The 19283-nt window shown below is 45.6% G+C and overlaps 1 protein-coding gene across 15 annotated transcripts in view; it reads left to right on the top strand.

Annotated features, from left to right (window-relative positions):
• PHLDB1 (pleckstrin homology like domain family B member 1) overlaps nt 1-19283 on the top strand; it is a 185872-nt gene that overhangs the window by 73617 nt on the left and 92972 nt on the right. For all 15 annotated transcript variants that reach the window (XM_040325487.1, XM_040325476.1, XM_040325480.1 and 12 more), the window contains exon 5: nt 14768-14890. In XM_040325487.1, the coding sequence (XP_040181421.1) occupies nt 14768-14890 (123 nt within the window). The remainder of the gene's footprint in view (nt 1-14767; nt 14891-19283) is intronic.

Genomic DNA, 19283 nt, shown 5'->3' with positions numbered 1-19283 from the left:
AGGTGAGAGGGGGGAATGGCAGGCAGGGAAAGGTGAGAGGGGGGGAATGGCAGGCAGGGAAAGGTGAGAGGGGGGAATGGCAGGCAGGGAAAGGTGAGAGGGGGGGATGGCAGGCAGGGAAAGGTGAGGGGGGGGCAATGGCAGGCACGGAAAGGTGAGAGGGGGGGGGGAATGGCAGGCAGGGAAGGGTGAGGGGGGGGGAATGGCAGGCAGGGAAGGGTGAGGGGGGGGGGAATGGCAGGCAGGGAAAGGTGAGAGGGGGGGGAATGGCAGGCAGGGAAAGGTGAGAGGGGGGGGGGAATGGCAGGCAGGGAAGGGTGAGGGGAAATGGCAGGCAGGGAAAGGTGAGAGGGGGGGGATGGCAGGCAGGGAAAGGTGAGAGGGGGGGGAATGGCAGGCAGGGAAAGGTGAGAGGGGGGGGGAATGGCAGGCAGGGAAAGGTGAGAGGGGGGGGGAATGGCAGGCAGGGAAAGGTGAGAGGGGGGGAATGGCAGGCAGGGAAAGGTGAGAGGGGGGGGGAATGGCAGGCAGGGAAAGGTGAGAGGGGGGGGGAATGGCAGGCAGGGAAAGGTGAGAGGGGGGGGGGGATGGCAGGCAGGGAAAGGTGAGAGGGGGGGGAATGGCAGGCAGGGAAAGGTGAGAGGGGGGGGGGAATGGCAGGCAGGGAAAGGTGAGAGGGGGGGGAATGGCAGGCAGGGAAAGGTGAGAGGGGGGGGAATGGCAGGCAGGGAAAGGTGAGAGGGGGGGGGGAATGGCAGGCAGGGAAAGGTGAGAGGGGGGGGGGAATGGCAGGCAGGGAAAGGTGAGAGGGGGGGGGAATGGCAGGCAGGGAAAGGTGAGAGGGGGGGGGATGGCAGGCAGGGAAAGGTGAGAGGGGGGGGGGAATGGCAGGCAGGGAAAGGTGAGGGGGGGAGGGGGGGGAATGGCAGGCAGGGAAAGGTGAGGGGGGGGGTGGCAGGGAAAGGTGAGGGGGGATGGAATGGCAGACAGGGAAAGGTGGGGGGTGGCAGGGAAACGTGAGGGGGGATGGAATGGCAGGCACGGAAAGGTGAGGGGAGGGGGGCAATGGCAGGCAGGGAAAGGCAAGCTGGGTGGCTTGAGCAGGCAAATAAGGGTGAACTGTGGCAGCAGCAGGCAGGGGAGAACGAGGTAGTAGTGGCAGGTAAGGGGGGCCGTGGCGGGCAGGGAAGGGTAATTGAGGCAGTGAAGGGGGGCAGTTGCAGGGAAGGGAATGGACAGGGAAAGCTCAGCCAGCAGCAGGCAGATGAGGTTGAGCCGAGGTGGCTTCGGGGGGGGGGGGGGGGGGGTGCAAGGAAGGGTGGGCTGCGGTGGCGAAGAACAGTAGGGGGGGGTTGGCGATAGACAGAGAAGGGTGAGTCGGTCTTGCAGCGCCGGGCAGGGAAGGGTGAGCCGGGGGTGGCAATGGACAGGGGAGGGTGGCAGTAGACATGGCAGAGCCGGTAACACGCCGCCAGTCTCAGGGGAGTGACTCTCCGGGGGGCCGGGATGGGGGTGATGGTCGGGGAGGGGGGGTGTCCCTGTGTCCCTCCCTTTCCTGCTTTTCCGGGGGGGGGGGGGGGGAGAGAGAGGAGGAGAGTGATTGGTTGCCGGTGCGGTAGGACAGTGCGGTCCCCTCCCCCCTCTACTATGATTGCCAGCTGGAAAGAAAGAGATGAGAAAAGAAGAGAAGTGAAAAAAAGAGGAGAGGAAAGGAGAGCGGGCTGAGGAGGAGAGAAGAGGGGAGAGGAGGTGATGTGTCCGGTAAGGTCATGGCTGGGATATGTGGATATAAACATGGAGCTCCGTCCTCCATAGGGAGGGTTGATTCGGGGATCCGATCATTGGATAGAACTTTCCCCCCGGTCGGTGTGATCCGGAGATCCGGCCATGGCAGACGCCGGGTCCATTGTATGAGATGAGATGACACATCTGGCCGGGCGTACATGGAGATCTGGTGGATCGGATCTCTCTCTCCTGGAGGGGGGACATTCCAGGGGGAGAGGGAAGCACACGGCACCAGCTGGTTATTTGTGTCTATATCCGGTGTCTGTGTCCAGTACCTGACCTAACTTCCCAGTATAGGACCCCACATGTCCACACTCTCTATTCATAGACACAGGGGTGGCTCCAACCTTCCAGGACCCCCCAATGGCCCCCATTCTATGATTCCTATTGTCACACATGAAGTTTATATGTCATGTTAGCTGGGATCATTCCCATGGCATGTTTTAGCTTCGCACTTCTTTTCTCTTATTTTGTATTTTTTCCCTTTATTTTTACTCTTCCACAATAATACCCCCCTTCACACCGGTGTGACTTGTCATGCGATTTAACAGTTCCAAATCGCATGAGTAGTCGCATTCTATTGTTGGTAATGGAACCGTTCACATCAGTGCAACTCCTACTTTGTGGTGCCACACCAATTTGAACGGTTCCATTGCCAACAATAGGGTGCGATTTGGAACTGTCAAATCGCATGATGTGTCACATCGGTGTGAGCGGGGGCTTATTATGGAAGAGACATGGCATGTCAGAGTTTCCCGCTCACAGGTTTTTAAATGTAGCTTTAGTTATGATTTAAGAATTGGTAAGCTGCAGTATATGACGTTTGTGGTTTGGAGTTTAATATCAGGACAACACAATACAATATACTAGAGTCCCATACTTATTCTGGAAGAAAACGTACCTCTCTTTGGAGTCCCTTTAGTTTTTTCATTAGGAATTAACTGGTCAGCGGGCCTGTTCTAGAGTCCTTCATCAGTGACCTATAGTAAATAATCAGTATATATAAGGATATCTGCACCATGTATAAAGTTATTGATAAGTGAAATTATATAAGATCCAATTTTAAGGTTATTGATACGTGAAGTTGTGTGTGTGTGTGTGTGTGGAAAATGAATGAAAGGAACACTTTTGAATCAGAACTCCTAGGTAAGGATGAGCTCCGGCGTGTTCGCATTGTACACGTGCAGAGCCCGCCAGGAAGTCGGCCCCCGCGCTGCGCTAATCACAGCCAGGGAGACATTGTCCGATGCTCGGCTGCAGAGATCGGGAAATGTCTGCCTGGCTGTAATTAGCGCAGCGCGGGTGCCGACTTCCTGGCGGGCTCTGCACATGTACAATGCGAACACGCCGGAGCTCATCCTTACTCCTGGGATATTGATCTGGTCAGTTAAGTAGCAGAGGGGGAGGGGTGTATACAGAGGGGGTTGATAATCAGTTTCAGCTGCTTTGCTGTTAATTGAAATTAACAACAGGTGCACTAGATGGGCAACAATGAGACGACCTCCAAAACAGGAATGGTTTTTCAGGTGGAGGTGTCTGAATTTTTTTTCCCTACTCCCTCTTTTCTCACAGTTTTTTCACTAGTTTTGCATTTGGCTAGGGTCAGTGTCACTACTGGTAGCACAAGGCGATACTTGGACCCTATAAAGGTTGCACAGGCAGTCCAACTCCTCCAGGATGGCACATCAATACGTGTCATTGCCAGAAGGTTTGCCGTGTCTCCCAGCACAGTCTCAAGAGCATGGAGGAGATTCCAGGAGACGGGCAGTTACTCTAGGAGAGCTGAACAGAGCCGTAGAAGGTCCTTAACCCATCAACAGGACCGGTATCTGCTCCTTTGTGCAAGGAGGAACAGGATGAGCACTGCCAGAGCCCTACAAAATGACCTCCAGCAGGCCACTGGTGTGATTGTCTCTGACCAAACAATCGGAAATAGACTTCATGGGGTGGCCTGAGGGACCAACGTCCTCTAGTGTGCTTACAAAAACATAAAATATCTAGGCTCAAACTTACGACCAGTCCGCAACCAACCAAATTCACCTGTCTAACTGTGTGCGTTAAAACAGAGGTTTAGTTGCACGCATTTGCAAATGCATGTGTAAGCTGCAGACCCCGTCAAGGCGCTCTGTATACTGCAGTCCTAACTATATCATTGCATTTTATGTCTCCTCAGTAGGAGCACATGACTGCTGATGGATACATAAGGGGCAGGTGACTGGCCATTGCAGAATATTCCACTTCTTTTCCTTCAAAAGCTCCTGGGTTGCTTTTGCTGTGTGTTTTGGATCCTTGTCCATCTGTACTGTAAAGCTTTGCTGCAATAGGCTGAATCTGGGTTGACAGTATATCTCTAAACACTGCAGAATTCATTCGGCTGCTTCTGTCACATCATCAATAAACACCAATGACCCAGTACCAGTGGAAGCCATGCATGCCCATGCCATCACACTGCCTCCACAATGTTTTACAGATGATGTTGTGTGCTTTGGATCATGAGCTGTTCCAAGACCTCTCAACACTTTTTTTTTTCTATCATTCTGGTACAGATTATTCTTTGTTTCATCCGTCCAAAGAATCCTTTTTCAGAACTTGTCTGGCCTTTTTTAGATGTTTTTTGGCAAGGTCTAATCTGGCTTTTCTATTCTCTTTAGGCTTATAAATGGTTTGCACCTTGTGGTGAACCCTCTGTATTTGCTCTCGTGAAGTCTGTTGATTGTGGGCTTTGACAATGATACATCCACCTCCTGGAGAATGTCCTTCAATTGTCTGGATGTTGTGAATAGGTTTCTCTTTATGATAGAAAGGATCCTGCGATCACCCACTACTGTTGTCTTCTGTGGTCGTCCAGGCCTTTTTATGTTGCTGAGCTCACCAGTGCATTCTTCTTTCCTCGAAATGTACCAAACTGTTGATTTGGCCACTCCGAATGTTGCTGCTATATTTTTTAAAGCCTTGCAATGGCCTGTTTCACTTGCATGGACAGCTCTTTTAAATGCATAATGTAGGTTCACAGCAATAGATTCTAAATGCAAATACCACACTTAGAATAAACTCCAGACCTTTTATCTGCTTAATTGATGAATGAGGGAGGAGTAGCCCACACCTGGCCATGAAACGGCTATTGATTCAATTGTCCAACTACTTTTGCTTTGAAAAAGGGGGGCGGCTGATCTTAAGAGCTGTAATTCCTAATCCCTTCCTCCGATTTGAATGTACAGGTACATACCCTCAAATTAAACCCGAGAGTGTGCACTTTCAGACCATATCAATTATATAACTATATACCGTATTTATTGGCGTATACCACACACTTTTTCACCCTGAAAATCGTGTGCATGTTATACGCAGATCGTTCAGTTCTGGCTGCTTCAAGGGGACAGGGAGGGGGGTGGGACGAGCGCCGACAGATTACATACAGTGAGAATCTCCTGTTTACTCGACAGCCTTTGTAATAGGAAGTCCCATCTCCTGGGCTGGCATTGGACAACTGTTCTGTCTATCATAGGAGGTGGGACTTTTGTATTAAAGAGGCCGCCGAGTAAACAGGAGATTATCCTGTATCTAATCTGTCAGCGCTTGCCCCGCCCCCTCCCTGTCCCCTCCAATGCTGCAGATGGGCATGGATCAGGCTGCACTGATGGCAAAGCTGCATTCATGGCACCGGGGAGGCTGCAGATGGGCAATGGTGAGGCTGCATTGATAGGCACTGACCCTTATTTTGCTTCACAGTTCTTTATTTACATTTTTTTTCCCCCTGAAACTTCCCTCTTAAAGTGAAGGTGTGTGTTATACGCCTGTGTGTGTTATACACCGATAAATACGGTATACGTGTGATCCAATTCTAAGGTTATTGATAAGGAAACATCTTTTATTCATGTTAAAATGACTGTTCACCTGTTTTACAAGAAAAGTATTTTACGTACAGTACAAAATTAATGGTTGCTTACAGGACGTACGTGTGTGTGTGTGTGTGTGTGTGTGTGTGTGTGTGTGTACAGTGCCTATGTTGGTTACAAGGGTCCAAGAGTCCGACAAGAGAAATGTGGCATGTCAGGGGGCGAGGTGTGCTTAAGGCGGAAGTTCCACTTTTGGGTGGAACTCTGCTTTAATGCATAGAATACATTAAGATAATAAACATTCTGCCTTTACAACCACTTTAATGACCTCACCCTGCACATATGCATCCATGTCTGTGGTAACTGTGCCAAGTGTGCTCACTGCCCGCTACCAGCACAAATACCTTGGCCGTAATGGACGCATATATGAGGCTTAGACCCCATTCACATCTAGGCGTTTTTACGCCTGTAGCGCTACGCCGCTGCCGCCAGAGGGCTGAAAACAGATGTCCCTCTATGGAGATGGTTCACATCTCCACGCCGAACGCCTGTCGCCTGCGGCGTGAAAAAAGGTCCCGGACCTTTTTTTCAGGCGTCTTCGAGCGTTCGGCTAGGAGATGGCAATCATCTCCATAGAGGGGGTCATCTTGGGGCACATCTAGGCGGACAATACCGGCGTTTTGTCGCCGCAAATCGCGGTACAAAACGCCGCTATTTTTACCGCGATTTGCGGCGACAAAACGCCGCGATTTCGTCCGTCTAGATGTGAATGCAGCCTTAGGGACAGTAAGGCCCAATTGCCTTGGCACATTATGTGGTTGGCAAGACAGATCAAATCTTAGTATGTTAGTATGAGTTCCATGTGAAGTGATAAAAAGGGGAATGCAGGCCCTTTTTAGTACAACAAAAATAATTTTCAATTTAAAGTGATTGTAAACCCTCACCTTGTAAAAAACCCACTTAACATTTTTTCTGTTCTCAGCTGCATAAGAGCTAGGGGAGCAGAGACAGAAACACAATGATCTTCCCAGTGAATGGCTGTGCAAAGGGGGGTGGTGGTGTCAAGTCTGATCATTAGAGGAGAGCACATTTTGTTCCCAGCATAGCTATCTATCGGTAGTATGAGCTGTTGTATGTAAAATATCTGATAACCGCTTTCACATATAGGAGTGCGACATGGTGTTTATCGCAGATGAAAGTTGGCTGTTGTTTATAAGGAATGTATAAGAGGTCTCTGCATATTTTCTTTAATTTAAGGTTAGGACTAAAATACATGGGTGCATAATGTCAGTAAGTTTTAATATTATGCATTTTTAATATTCACCACTCTTCTTTTAAATCCATGCATTTCTGAGCATTAATGAATCTGTATCAAATTAAGAACCACAAATTGATTAGCTACATAGTTACACAATACATAAATAGGAACTGTGTTTGTAGAATTTGTAATTCTCGGGGACAGACTGTGTGGGCTACGTGATCGTTTTCTGCTGTCACTCTTTTATGCCTTGTGATCTAGGCACGTCTGTCAGATAGCACAGCCAGGGACTGCAGTCCCCAAGACTATTCATACCTTTGTGTACATGTTGTGTGCATTTTTTTCATAAACTGGTGCTCGGTGTGTCGAGGGAGCTTGAGCGTTTAACGAGCCTGAAGATGAAAAACCTACATGCACTTCTTTTGAGCAGCATAACGTGTCACATATACATTGCCGTGAGATGCTTTGTATTGTGTATACTGTATGTAATGAGGTGTCATTCAGGATGAATGGGAACACACATGGTGGTAGGGCACTGCAGTAACACGTTAAAATTTGAGTTTTAATACATGTTTTCTTGTCTGTATCCAGCCTTAGACCCCATACACACTATTAGATTTTTCTGCAGATTTTGGTCTTCAAAATTACCAAAACCATGTAGTGCAAGGGCCTGCTGACTGCATACAATTTGAAACTCTTAACCACTTGCCGACCGCCCACCGCCGTTATACGTCCACAAGTTGGCTCGGCTGGGCGAGAGCACGTAGTATGACGTCCTCTCTCCCAGCCGCCACTAGGGGCGCGCGCGCCCCCCGCTCCCCCCGACTCCCGTGCGTGTGCCCGGCGGGCGCGATCGCCGCCGGGCACACACGATCGCTCGGTACAGAGCGGGGACCGGGAGCTGTGTCTGTAAACACACAGCTCCCGGTCCTGTCAGCAGGGGAAATGCTGATCTTGGTTCATACAATGTATGAACCGAGGATCAGTGATTTCCCCTAGTGAGGCCCCCCCCCCCCCCCCCACACAGTAAGAACACACCCAGGCATACTTAACCCCTTCCCCGCCCCCTAGTGTTAACCCCTTCACTGCCAGTGGCATTTTTATAGCACTGATCGCTATAAAAATGCCAATGGTCCCAAAAATGTGTCAAAAGTGTCCGCCATAATGTCGCAGTACCGAAAAAAAAAATCGCTGATCGCCGCCATTACTAGTAAAAAAAATATAATAAAAATGACATAAACATACCCCCTATTTTGTAAACGCTATAACTTTTGCGCAAACCAATCAATAAACGCTTATTGCGATTTTTTTTTTTACGAAAAATATGTAGAAGAAAACGTATCAGCCTAAACTGAGGAAAAAAAATGTTTTTTTATATATTTTTGGGGGATATTTATTATAGCAAAATGTAAAAAATATTAATTTTTTTCAAAATTGTCGCTCTATTTTTGTTTATAGCGCAAAAACTAAAAACCGCAGAGGTGATCAAATACCACCAAAAGAAAGCTCTATTTGTGGGAAAAAAAGGACGCCAATTTTGTTTGGGAGCCACGTCGCACGACCGCGCAATTGTCTGTTAAAGCGACGCAGTCCCGAATCGCAAAAAGTACTCTGGTCTTTGGGCAGCAATATGGTCCGGGGGGTAAGTGGTTAAAGGGGGTGCATTAAGGTGAAAAAAACATCCGACGGTACCGCCCCCCAACCCCCGTTTTACTTACCTGACCCCTCGAAAGTCCCGCGCGCGTCCACGTGATCCTCTTCGGTTCCCAGCCTGGCCGTTGATTGGCTAGGCTGGACGGATTGATAGCAGCGCAGCCATTGGCTGGCGCTGCTGTCAATCACAGCGGATGACGCGGCGCGCCGGGGGGGGCGGGGCCGAGTGATACAGTCGGCGGCTATGCCCACCGCTGTATCACGGGAGCGCGCTCGCAAAAGCTTTCCACCGTGCAAGCTCGCTCGCATGAAGGTGGAAAGCTTTTGCGAGGAGGAGCCGAGACAGCTGCTGAGGGACCCCAGAAGACCGGATTCGGGGACACTCTGTGCAAAACGAGCTGCACAGTGGAGGTAAGTATAACATGTTTGTTATTTAAAAAACCTCATATTATTTGGTTTTTGGTAACTCTGAGGCCAAAAATCTGCAGAAAATCTAATAGTGTGTATGGAGTCTTAGACCTGCAATTGATTTTCTCCAATTGCTGTCCTTTCTCTCAATGTGAGTGCTGCTGTGCCGAGCATCATAGGAGGCTAATATCAAGTGTGACCCATGTGCTTGTCTGTATATATGGAAGTTTTAAAATAGATTGTCTAAATTTTACTCTGCCGCTTCTCGGGCTCTGCTTACAGGCTTATTCAGTAAGACAGAAAAAAGAGCAATGGCAGCAATTGGCACCTTCTACTTTCAGGCTTTTGGAAGGGCATGGTGCCGCTCTAAATAAAGTGCAAAGTTCTCTGCTTTTCACTTTCTCCAGTGCTTTTGTATAATGAGTGAGGCTTATAACCGATGTTATGCATCCTGTCTTTAAAAGATAAGATGGTGCAAGGCATCAAAGAACCTAAATATAAAAATTCATATTTTTGTAGAAAAGCAAGTTATGAAAGAGTGGTTGCTGCATCATTAATTTTAAGGCCTGTTCGCACTGTAACCATGCAGCCTTGCCCAACGCAGCACACTGCATAGACCAGCAGGTCACGGCCTCCCTCCTCCAAGACTCTAGAACAGGGATCTCCAAACTACAGCCCTCCAGCTGTTGTGGAACTACACGTCCCATGAGGCATTGTAAAACTCTGACATTCACAGACATGACTAGGCATGATGGGAATTGTAGATCCTGAACATTGGAGGGCCATGGTTTGGAGACCCCTGCGAAAGCTGAAGATCCCCATACCTCACAGTGCCTCCTATAGTGGCCTACAGTGCCCCTCAACCTCTCTTGGCGCTAGGGTTGCCACCTCATCCCTTTAAACCCGAACACATATGAATTACACAGGTTCTGAGGCAAATTTAATGCAGGAAAGGCACCAAGTGAGTTTAATTACCACCTTAATCAGCCACAGAACCTGTGTAATTAATATGTGTTCGGGTTTAAAGGGATGAGGTGGCAACCCTACTCGGTGCACCCAGGTCTCCAAAGAGCCCTCAATCTATTCAGTGTCCCCTAGCTTGCTGTAGAGCCTTCAGCCCCCCATAGTGCTCACAACAGTGCCCACAAAAAACTCCCTTCCCATACTTTTATTGTGCGAGTATAACTTTTTATTTTATTTTTATGAATATGTCATGGAAGACATTGACCAGGCCTTGTTTTAAATGAAGCTCAGAAGTGCTGGTGTAGGAAAGGCAATTAGCCTTGAGTCGATTTGCTGTAAAAAAAAAAAAAAAAAAATAATGCATGTGCTCATTTTTGGCACTGTGGCGTGTTATGACGCACTACTCCACATCACAGCAAATAAAAGTGAATGGAATGTTTTTCCTGCCAGCTGTGTCCCTATTGTGGAGATTTTACCCCTACTTCCTGTCAGGACAGGAAGTGAAGCAAAGGCTTTCAACACAAACAGGCCCCATTCACATAACCTGTTGTAATAAGGCACATCATGTAAAGGCCTCCCGTTCACCCTGTGTGTAGCATACTTCAGACTAACAGCCTACCTTACCTCATAGAAAAAACATGTGTCCCTTTATTTTGAATGCAGCACATGGGATGTGCATTGTGGTTTGTTGTGGGTATATTGCAGACTACTGTAGGGCATTAGGGTGCTGTTGAAAAGACATTGCACCGCTACACCCTGCAGTTTTCACAATGCATACGCCTGAACGGGTCCAGACAAAAACACATTTTAGTAAAGTGAGGAGGGTTAGAACTTCTGCCAGTGTTTTTTTTGTAGTCTGTGCCTTCCTGTCCCTATTATACTCACTACCTCCATTTCTTGCACACACTTCACATGGACAGGAAGTGAAGGAAAATCTCCACAAGGAGGGAGTCACAGACATAAATAAAAACCTGGCAGAATATCTCATTGTCATTTTATAAGCCCTTGGATGTAGCTACATACAATATCATTACTATATAATCTTTATGGGAGAAAATATATTTATATGCCCACAAAGGCTCACTTAATGTGGCCACACAGGAAAGTGGTTTCAAGATTATCACAAGGTGGTACAGGACCCCTTCCATCCTTCACAAAATCTCACCCCTGGTATCTGATAGATGCTGGAGATGCAAACGAGAAGAGGGCTCGATGATACATATATGGTGGTCCTGCCCCCTTCTTCAATCTTTCTGGAAGTCGGTACACGAAACAATTCATCTAGTCACCTCCGAGAGCCTGAATTACTCACCGCTTCAGTACTTATTACACTTTAACACGATCCCTAGAGAACACTACCTGAAATCTCTCTCCATGACCATGATCAATGCTGCTCGTCAATGTATCCCCTTCCACTGGCGCTCCACCCATGTCCCAACAAAATCTGAATGGTTTAGGAGAATTAACAACATAGAGAGAGTTGAGGAACTCATCAGTATATCCCAAGAGAGAATCATCAATTTTACAGCGACTTGGTCCGACTGGACATCATTTAAAGAATCTTCCAATTATCAGCAGGTTATTCCATGAAAGTGGTTTTATTACAGGAATATATGGTATCTTGTAGCTCAGTAAAATTTCATGTATGCTACTTAGCTCTGAATATCGGGGAATCATTCCCCCCCCCTTTTTTTTTTTTTTATTTTTTTTTTACCCCCCTCCTTCCCTCTTCCTAAAAACTTATACGAGTATATGCATATGCCTGTTCTTCATCCTAGTTTAGAAAAAACATATAGTACGGTGATAGTAAAACTATCTGTGCTCGATTTCCGTTGAAATTGTATGTAGTGACTACATGGTTTATAGTACTTTTTACCAAAATTGTAATTTGCTGTCATTGCCTATTAGGTGTATTATCTACATTGTTGTATGCACTATTATTCACTCAATAAAGACTTTGTGAAAAAAAAAAAAAAAAATAATCTTTAGGTTACATTAAATGTATTTATATCTTTTATTTATAGGTTTATACATTATAGCATGTTGGGGTCAGTTACATATTATAAAGCATATTCAGAAAGTGAAAGCTTTTTTTCATCCCTTCTGCTATTTGTTTTATCATTTCCTTTTTGTTATTATTGTGTTAATATAGTTTCTAGAATAGCTTTCCTTTAAGCACATTTTCATAGCCCGAGGACACAGGTTTGCATGAAAATACCTCGGCTTAACTTCCTACCTCAGCAAGTTGTGTGCCTGGAAGTCAGGAATCCAGGAGCCACTCCCTGCGATTCACCCGATTACCTCACATCTCCTCTCTGCATTTCTGATTGCACGCCTTGAATGGCACGCCGTCTGATATCGTGTGATATCCTGCTGGCCTGGGTGTTTGTCTGCTGTGTACATGCACATTTATTTTTCTGTTATTGTTTATTATGTTCAAGTGTTCTTTCCTTTTTATTTTATAAAGAAATTACCTTGCATTTTATGATTCCAAAAAATGAAGTGAGATGTTTGAGGCTAAGTAATATAACGAGTGCAATATTTCCTAAATTTGGGTGGTGACCTACCCTTTTCTGGTAGGATGTTATGTGGGCATGTGCTCGGCCTATAATTAGCTGGAAGGTTTCACTGACTCACACAAGTGGATTCTAAATTTGAACAATAGATTCAAGCAAAGTATATACCGGTACTTGCGCTTTGTGAGATACTCTGTTATTTGAAACAAAAGCTTCTAATGATTAATCTTTCCAAGTCCTCATCCTCCACATCCATCAGGGCAAGCACAGCAGTATCATTGGGGTAAAAAATGATTTTGAAGTGTATATATGTGGCAGTTCTGGAATGTCAGCTACTGTAGGTTGCTTGTAACTAAAGGAGCCCATAAGTCTTCAGAGGTCCTTTGAAATATGTTTGAGAATGTGATCTGTGATCATTGACAAACGCTTCTTGTTAAAGGATATCGTGTAAGTGCTTTTTATTATTTGTAGTTAAAATTGCAGAACAACTAATTATCTATTCCACCTATAGATCACCTATCAGTGATCTATTAAAGCAGTGGTGCAGGGAAGGCTGGGTAAAAGTCTACTCTGTCCAGTTCCAGAAACCCCCAAAAAGTATAAAAAAATAAAAATTACATGATGACAATTATTAAAACAAAATAAATCCCCTTTCCATTATATCCAGATCCCAACAAATCCTTTCTATGGATCTGTCTGGGTGTGCTATTGGAGCATTAAAGCGTTGCTCCGCCTATGTGTGCTATGGGAGCATTAAAGCAGAGCTCCACCCAAAAGGGGAAGCACCACCTATTCCCCCCTCTGCTGCCACATATGGCACCTTTTTGACGGTTTGACATGACAAACTTACCAGGAAGTCCCCCCCCCCCCCCCCCCCCCCCCCCCCCCCCCCCCCCCCCCCCCCCCCCCCACATCCAGGCAATTCACAAAGCGCAGCGCAATAGGGAACCGGCTGTGAAGCCGGAAGGCTTCGCTTCTGGCTTCCCTTACCCGAAGTGGCGGCAGGAGCACCCTAGAGCCGATTGAAAAATGGTCTCAGGTGAAGACACCGCTAGATTCGTTGACAGGTAAGTGTCCTCATATTAAAAGTCGGCAGCTACAGTATTTGTAGCTGCTGACTTCTATTTTTTTCTGAAGGAGCCAAGAGCTGTGATTTAAGGAGCATTAATGAGACCTGCCTATAAAGAACAAAAAGGGCATCCCTTAAAGGAGGGGTTTGGGGTTCCAAAAAAAACACCCTTGTCAAATGTGAACCTTAATGGCATCCCAGTATTGGTCCGTAGGGTTCAATATTGGGTTGGTCCAACCTTTGCAGCGATAACAGCTTCAACTCTTCTGGGAATGTTATCCTCAAGGTTTAGGAGTGCAGAAGTGCACAAAGAAAGGTCCATAAAGACATGGATGAGCGAGTTTGGGGTGGAGGAATTTGACTGGTCTGTAAAAAAAAAGTCCTGACCTTACCCCAATTGAACACCTTGTGGGGCTGTTCAAGCCCACTTTGATAATTGCTGTGCAGTCACACAATCAATAAAGTGTAATCTCATGCTTTACAAGCGCTGGCTTAAGACAGCCCTTTCATTTTAAATGGATTATTCATTGGACTTGCATGCCTTTTTTTTCTTAATGCACTGCACCATGGTTCCCATATGTGCCCTGTAGTGCACTGCAACACATTTGATTGGGCTGCAACACTAATATGTGCGGAACCGCAACTAGAATATGTTAAATAATTATATTTCTGCAATGTTCTTTTAGTTAGGAAGGGTTTGTCAGATGCTGTGCTATGGGTTAAATGCACAAATAACTTTCTCAATGAAAGTCCTCTCTCATATCTTGTAACTCCCAATTGTTTCCCTAATGTTATAGGCACCTCGGGGTACTTGCAGTGCATTGGGACAAATTTAAAGTGTAAGTTCACCTTTTTAAGAAAAAATTAAAAGGTGAATACCCTACACTCAGCAATCCCCACCCCCGGTCCACGCTTTACTTACCCCCGTGAGTGAAAAGTGCCCACGCAGCTGGTGTAGCAATGTGGGGATTTGAAATCCCATATCTTCTTTCTTCACATAGTCTGGGATGGATCAGAGCAATTATGATTGCTCCATGCACTGGCAAGGCATGTACTGATCAATCAGAATCACTCTGATCCATCCCAGAAGCCCTATAGAGAATAGAGGAATAAAAGCAACAGATTTCAAATCCTCCGGACCACTGATCTATCTGCTTGGGCACGGAGTTATGTACAGCAGGGACTGGGGAGGGGTTTGGTGTTCACCTGAAAAGGTGAACTAGGACTTTTAAAGATGTTTTACTATAATAATAATTTAATACTGTTTTTTTTTTTTTAGGATGTATGATCTGTTTGGGTCAGTCGACGTTTCTGAGATTTAACCACCCAGCAGAAGCTCACTGGATGAAAACTATGCTTCCTTCAACCGGTAGAAGCCCTTCAGCATCCCTGTACCCTGCTGGTAAGACCTCTACAAAATAGACAACTGTATTTGAGCTGTAGATCAAGCAAATGCTGAAAAATGTAACATTTTGTGCCCTTCAGTTACATTTAAATAAATTGTATAAATTGGGCAAATATAGGTAGATCAAAAATAATAGTGTGTAATGTGCTAACGTTGAATAAATCAGACCTTAAAAAATGGGAAAACAATTTCAATTCACTTGTAAACGGAGACGTGGCCATTGATGACAAAGGGCTTCTGTACAATAAATAATTCTTCAATTGAAGGAGAATTGTGGCCAAAGTTATTTTGGCTATACTTCTGTAGGTCACAGTTTGTTCTCCACTCCTGTAACTTGTTTTCAGCCAGTCCAGGCCCAGGAAAGATCCCAACTTAACAGTCAGGATCCACCCAGATGCCGCGACCAGCAACGGCTTAAGCCTCTCAGCACAGCCCAGTGCTCCACTGAGCACTAAAGGGGCGGAGCAGAGAGCAGTCATCGACTCTCTGAAGGCTGAGAACTGAGCATCAGCGTTCTTTGATATAAGCGGCAGGGGACAGATGCAGCATTGGATCGATCTTGCTTCAACCTAGGCGAGTACAAAGACTTCTTCATAATAGATAGAAGTGGTTAAACCGTAATTTTCTGATACCCTAGCTTCTTATGATCCATAACATGCAGCCAGTGAAATATGACAAACCCTCCTAAAATTTTTGCCCAAATGGTAACAAGAATAAATGGTAGAAGTATTATGTATGTCTGTCAGTCAGGCAAGAAACAAAGGAGGGTCTAAGGCCCCTTTCTCACGGCAAGCCCACTCGGATTCACCGGTCCGTTTTTCAGGCGGATCCGAGCGGGCCATTCATTGACTTGTATGGGCAGACAGATGTCAGCTGAGATGTGTCCACTAACACCCACCTGCCATCTGATCCGCTAAAAACATATGATACGTACGCCATCCATCTTATCGGATCGTCTGAAATCTGATGAAAACAGACATGCTGTCTTTCTTTTCATCCGATCTCGCCATAGGAATCAGCGGCGATCTGATCTGGTCCCTCCCTGCTCAGTGAATAGAGATGGACCTGTCACCCGCCGGCTCAGTTGAGATCAACGGAGCGATCTGCTGAGCTGACAGACTCCGTTGGATCAAGATTGGGCTCATGTAAGTATAAGTAGGAACTGGGGTTGGGGGATTGCATGCAGAAGGTTTATTACCTTCATACAAAGAATGCATTCAAGTATAACAACTAAAGGCAAAACTTCTTTTTGGATGTAATGTAGAGGGATTAGAACACCTGCCAGTTTTTATTGCTGTCTATGCCTCTCTAAGTTCTGTTTACCATTATCATTTTAAAGGAAATTACCCAAATTTTGGGTTGTCCCCTGAAAAGTAATAGAGGGGAAACCTTCCAATGGGTACACGAATTCTGGTGACTTGGGGGTCCCCAAGAAATTATCTTGATTTACAGATATTTCCTCTCACTTCCTTTTTGACTATGGGACAGGACGTGAAGGGAAATCCCTGAAATGGGACACAGATGGCAAATACGACATGGGTTATAATCCTCCCTTACTCTATCCAAAAGGAAAATAAGTTTTGCCTACAGTTCTACTTTTAAGGTAAAAAAAAAAAAACTTCTGCCCTTAGAACCACTAAAAAGTATATTTGAACCCTAACCCTGTAACTCAATCTATTGAGTTTAAAATAGAAATTCAAGGCAAACGCACGTGCGTGTGTGTGTGCACACACGCGCATTATAAATACCTGGTTTCTATTTTTGAAGTGATCACACAAACTCTGTTCTCTGCTGCATTAGGCCCCTGACACATGGGGCGTGCTGTGTTGGAGTCCGCCTGTTCAGTGTGCAATCTGTTCGCTGATCCCCACTGAGTAGGCAGATAGCTGGTTGGACACGGACACAGCACGCTCTCCTCTGTGGCCGGTTGGGTGTGAATGGACTGCCTGTCCGTTTACACTTGACTGCCATCTTATCCAATCCGCCAGACGCATGGGAAATAGATCCCCAAATGTCTGTTTTTAGCAGATGGGATTGGATGTCGGCGGGTGTCTGACACCCGCCACTACATAGAGGAGATTGCAGGGTCCGGTCGGTCTGCCCCGTGTGAAAAACGCCCTATGGGGCATAGAAGGGTAAGGGTTGAGAATGCAAGGGGGCGTGTCGGGAGGCAGAGAGAGCTATATGCTGATCTTCCCAGTGAAGAGCTATGCAGGTGGGCATGTCAGCACAAATCTTGGTCATTGGAGGGCAGTCAGGCTGCTCCCAGCACAGCCAGAAAACTGACCATGCTAGAATAGATGAGCTTCTATTCCTAGCGTGGTCAGTTTTAAATAGGAACACAGTGGGACTGGCAGGGTCACCGGAAATTTCACACCAAGGAAGAAATGCAAGGAGAACAGGATACTTTTTAACACAAGTACACGGTACAACTTTCACATATTGGGAATATGAAATGTTAGGGTATCATACACTTTGAGGCTGGGTTCACACTTGTCCTACAAACGGTCCTACATTGGGAGCCTCATGTAGCATGACGTGTGAAAATCAATGTTTCCCAATGAGAGCCGTCTTATCTGGTCCGACACAAGTCGGTCCGACTTTGAAAATGCTCCCTGTACTACTTTTGGTCCTACATTGATCCTACTTCAACCCATTGAATATCATTGAAGTCGGACCAAAGTAGTATCCTGTTCATGAAAGTAGGATAAATGTAGGACCAATGTAGCAGAGCAAAGTAGGATGAAAGTAGTGTAGTAGTGTGAACCCAGCCTAAAGCAGTGGTCATCAACCCTGTCCTGCAGGGCCCACTAACAGGCCAGGTTTGCAAGATAACTGAAATACATCACAGCTGATATCATTTGCTCCTCAGCGATTGCAGTATTCTAGACTGCATCTCCCCAAGGTAATACATAAAACCTGGCCTGTTAGTGGGCCCTGCAGGACAGGGTTGATGACCACTGCTTTAAAGTAAGCAGTGTCCAAGTCTGCATGTCATTGAAAGCACATGTATCACCCACAGTTTAATGGGTATCCAAGTCCCAGAGGGCCCTACGCAGTCTAGACAAATAGTACATTTGCCACTGTGCCAAATATATATATGTAGAGCATGTGACCAGGTTAACGTAATCTTCTAGTATTGCAAAGCACACTTTGGGAGGATATGTGAACAGTCTGACTTCAGCCTTGCAGGAGGATTCAGCTAGCTTATCTGCGTCCTGCATCTAAGGCCACATTTTTACGCACGCACCCTAGTTATGTATTAAGGCTCTTTAAAGAATAAATGTTTTAATTTTCTTTTCCTTATGCCTAGCAATGTGACTTTGGGTAATCAGGAGTTTGTGAAGGATTTTAAGGGACTCTGTCACTTCCTCCTGAAAATTCCAAAGAACTGATTGCTACAGCTGGCCAGGCATTTGGAAGTGACAGCTGAAGTTGGTACAGGAGACAGGGGAAGGTCATTTTTAGTGCAGAGAGCTGGTGCCTTCTTCTAATAGAGAATGTAGTTCAGCAATGTCTATCTTCCAGAAATGGGGGGGGGGGGGGGGAATATATACAAGGTCTAGGCAAAATATTACTGTCACTTCTTCTGAAGGAATGCAAGTCATATAAAATGATCTTATGTAGGGCCAAAACAACTAATCGATTAATCGATAATGAAATTAATCGATTACAATTTTCATAATCGATTAATCGGCCAGTAACATAATAGGGTAAAAAAAACAAAAATTAGCCCTTTATAGTACAAAAAAGCAAATCGCTACTGTAAATATTACTTTCACTGTCCCACAGTAAAAAAATGAACCCCTTACAGTAGCGATTATTTGCTTTTTGTACTTATTTTTGTTTTTTTAACTCCATTATGTTACTAAACATCTCAGGCCTGGGTTCACACTCCTGTTTTTTGGTGCTTTTTGCAGAAACACACTACGGTTCATTTACATGTTTTCCTATGGGACACATTCACATCCATGATTTTTTTTCAGCTGCTGCGTATTTGGAAAGGGCAAGGACTTTTTAACGCAAAACTGTGCTATTTTTATTTATTTTTTTGGTTCAATATACTTCAATGGAGAACCTGCAGAAAAGCATGTAATGTGTTTTTGCGGCAATTTGTGTTTTGTAATCTGCCCAACAACAAATTGGCCCAATTTTTTTAAGGCTATTATCCGATTAATCGAAACAATAATCGGCCAACTAATCGATTATGAAAATAATCGTCAGTTGCAGCCCTAATCTTATGCTAAAATTCAAATTTTAAAGAAAGCGGACTCCAGGAAAGTCCTTCTTTTTTTTTTTTTATAATGTTTGTTTATTTATTGCACCATTTATTGTGATGGGAAACCATGCCAACCATGGGGACCTGTCGGCCAACAAAGGGGCTAACTAC

Source organism: Rana temporaria, chromosome 10 (genome assembly GCF_905171775.1).
Source record: "Rana temporaria chromosome 10, aRanTem1.1, whole genome shotgun sequence".
Lineage (NCBI taxonomy): Eukaryota > Metazoa > Chordata > Amphibia > Anura > Ranidae > Rana > Rana temporaria.
This window is presented reverse-complemented; position numbering and strand designations above follow the sequence as displayed.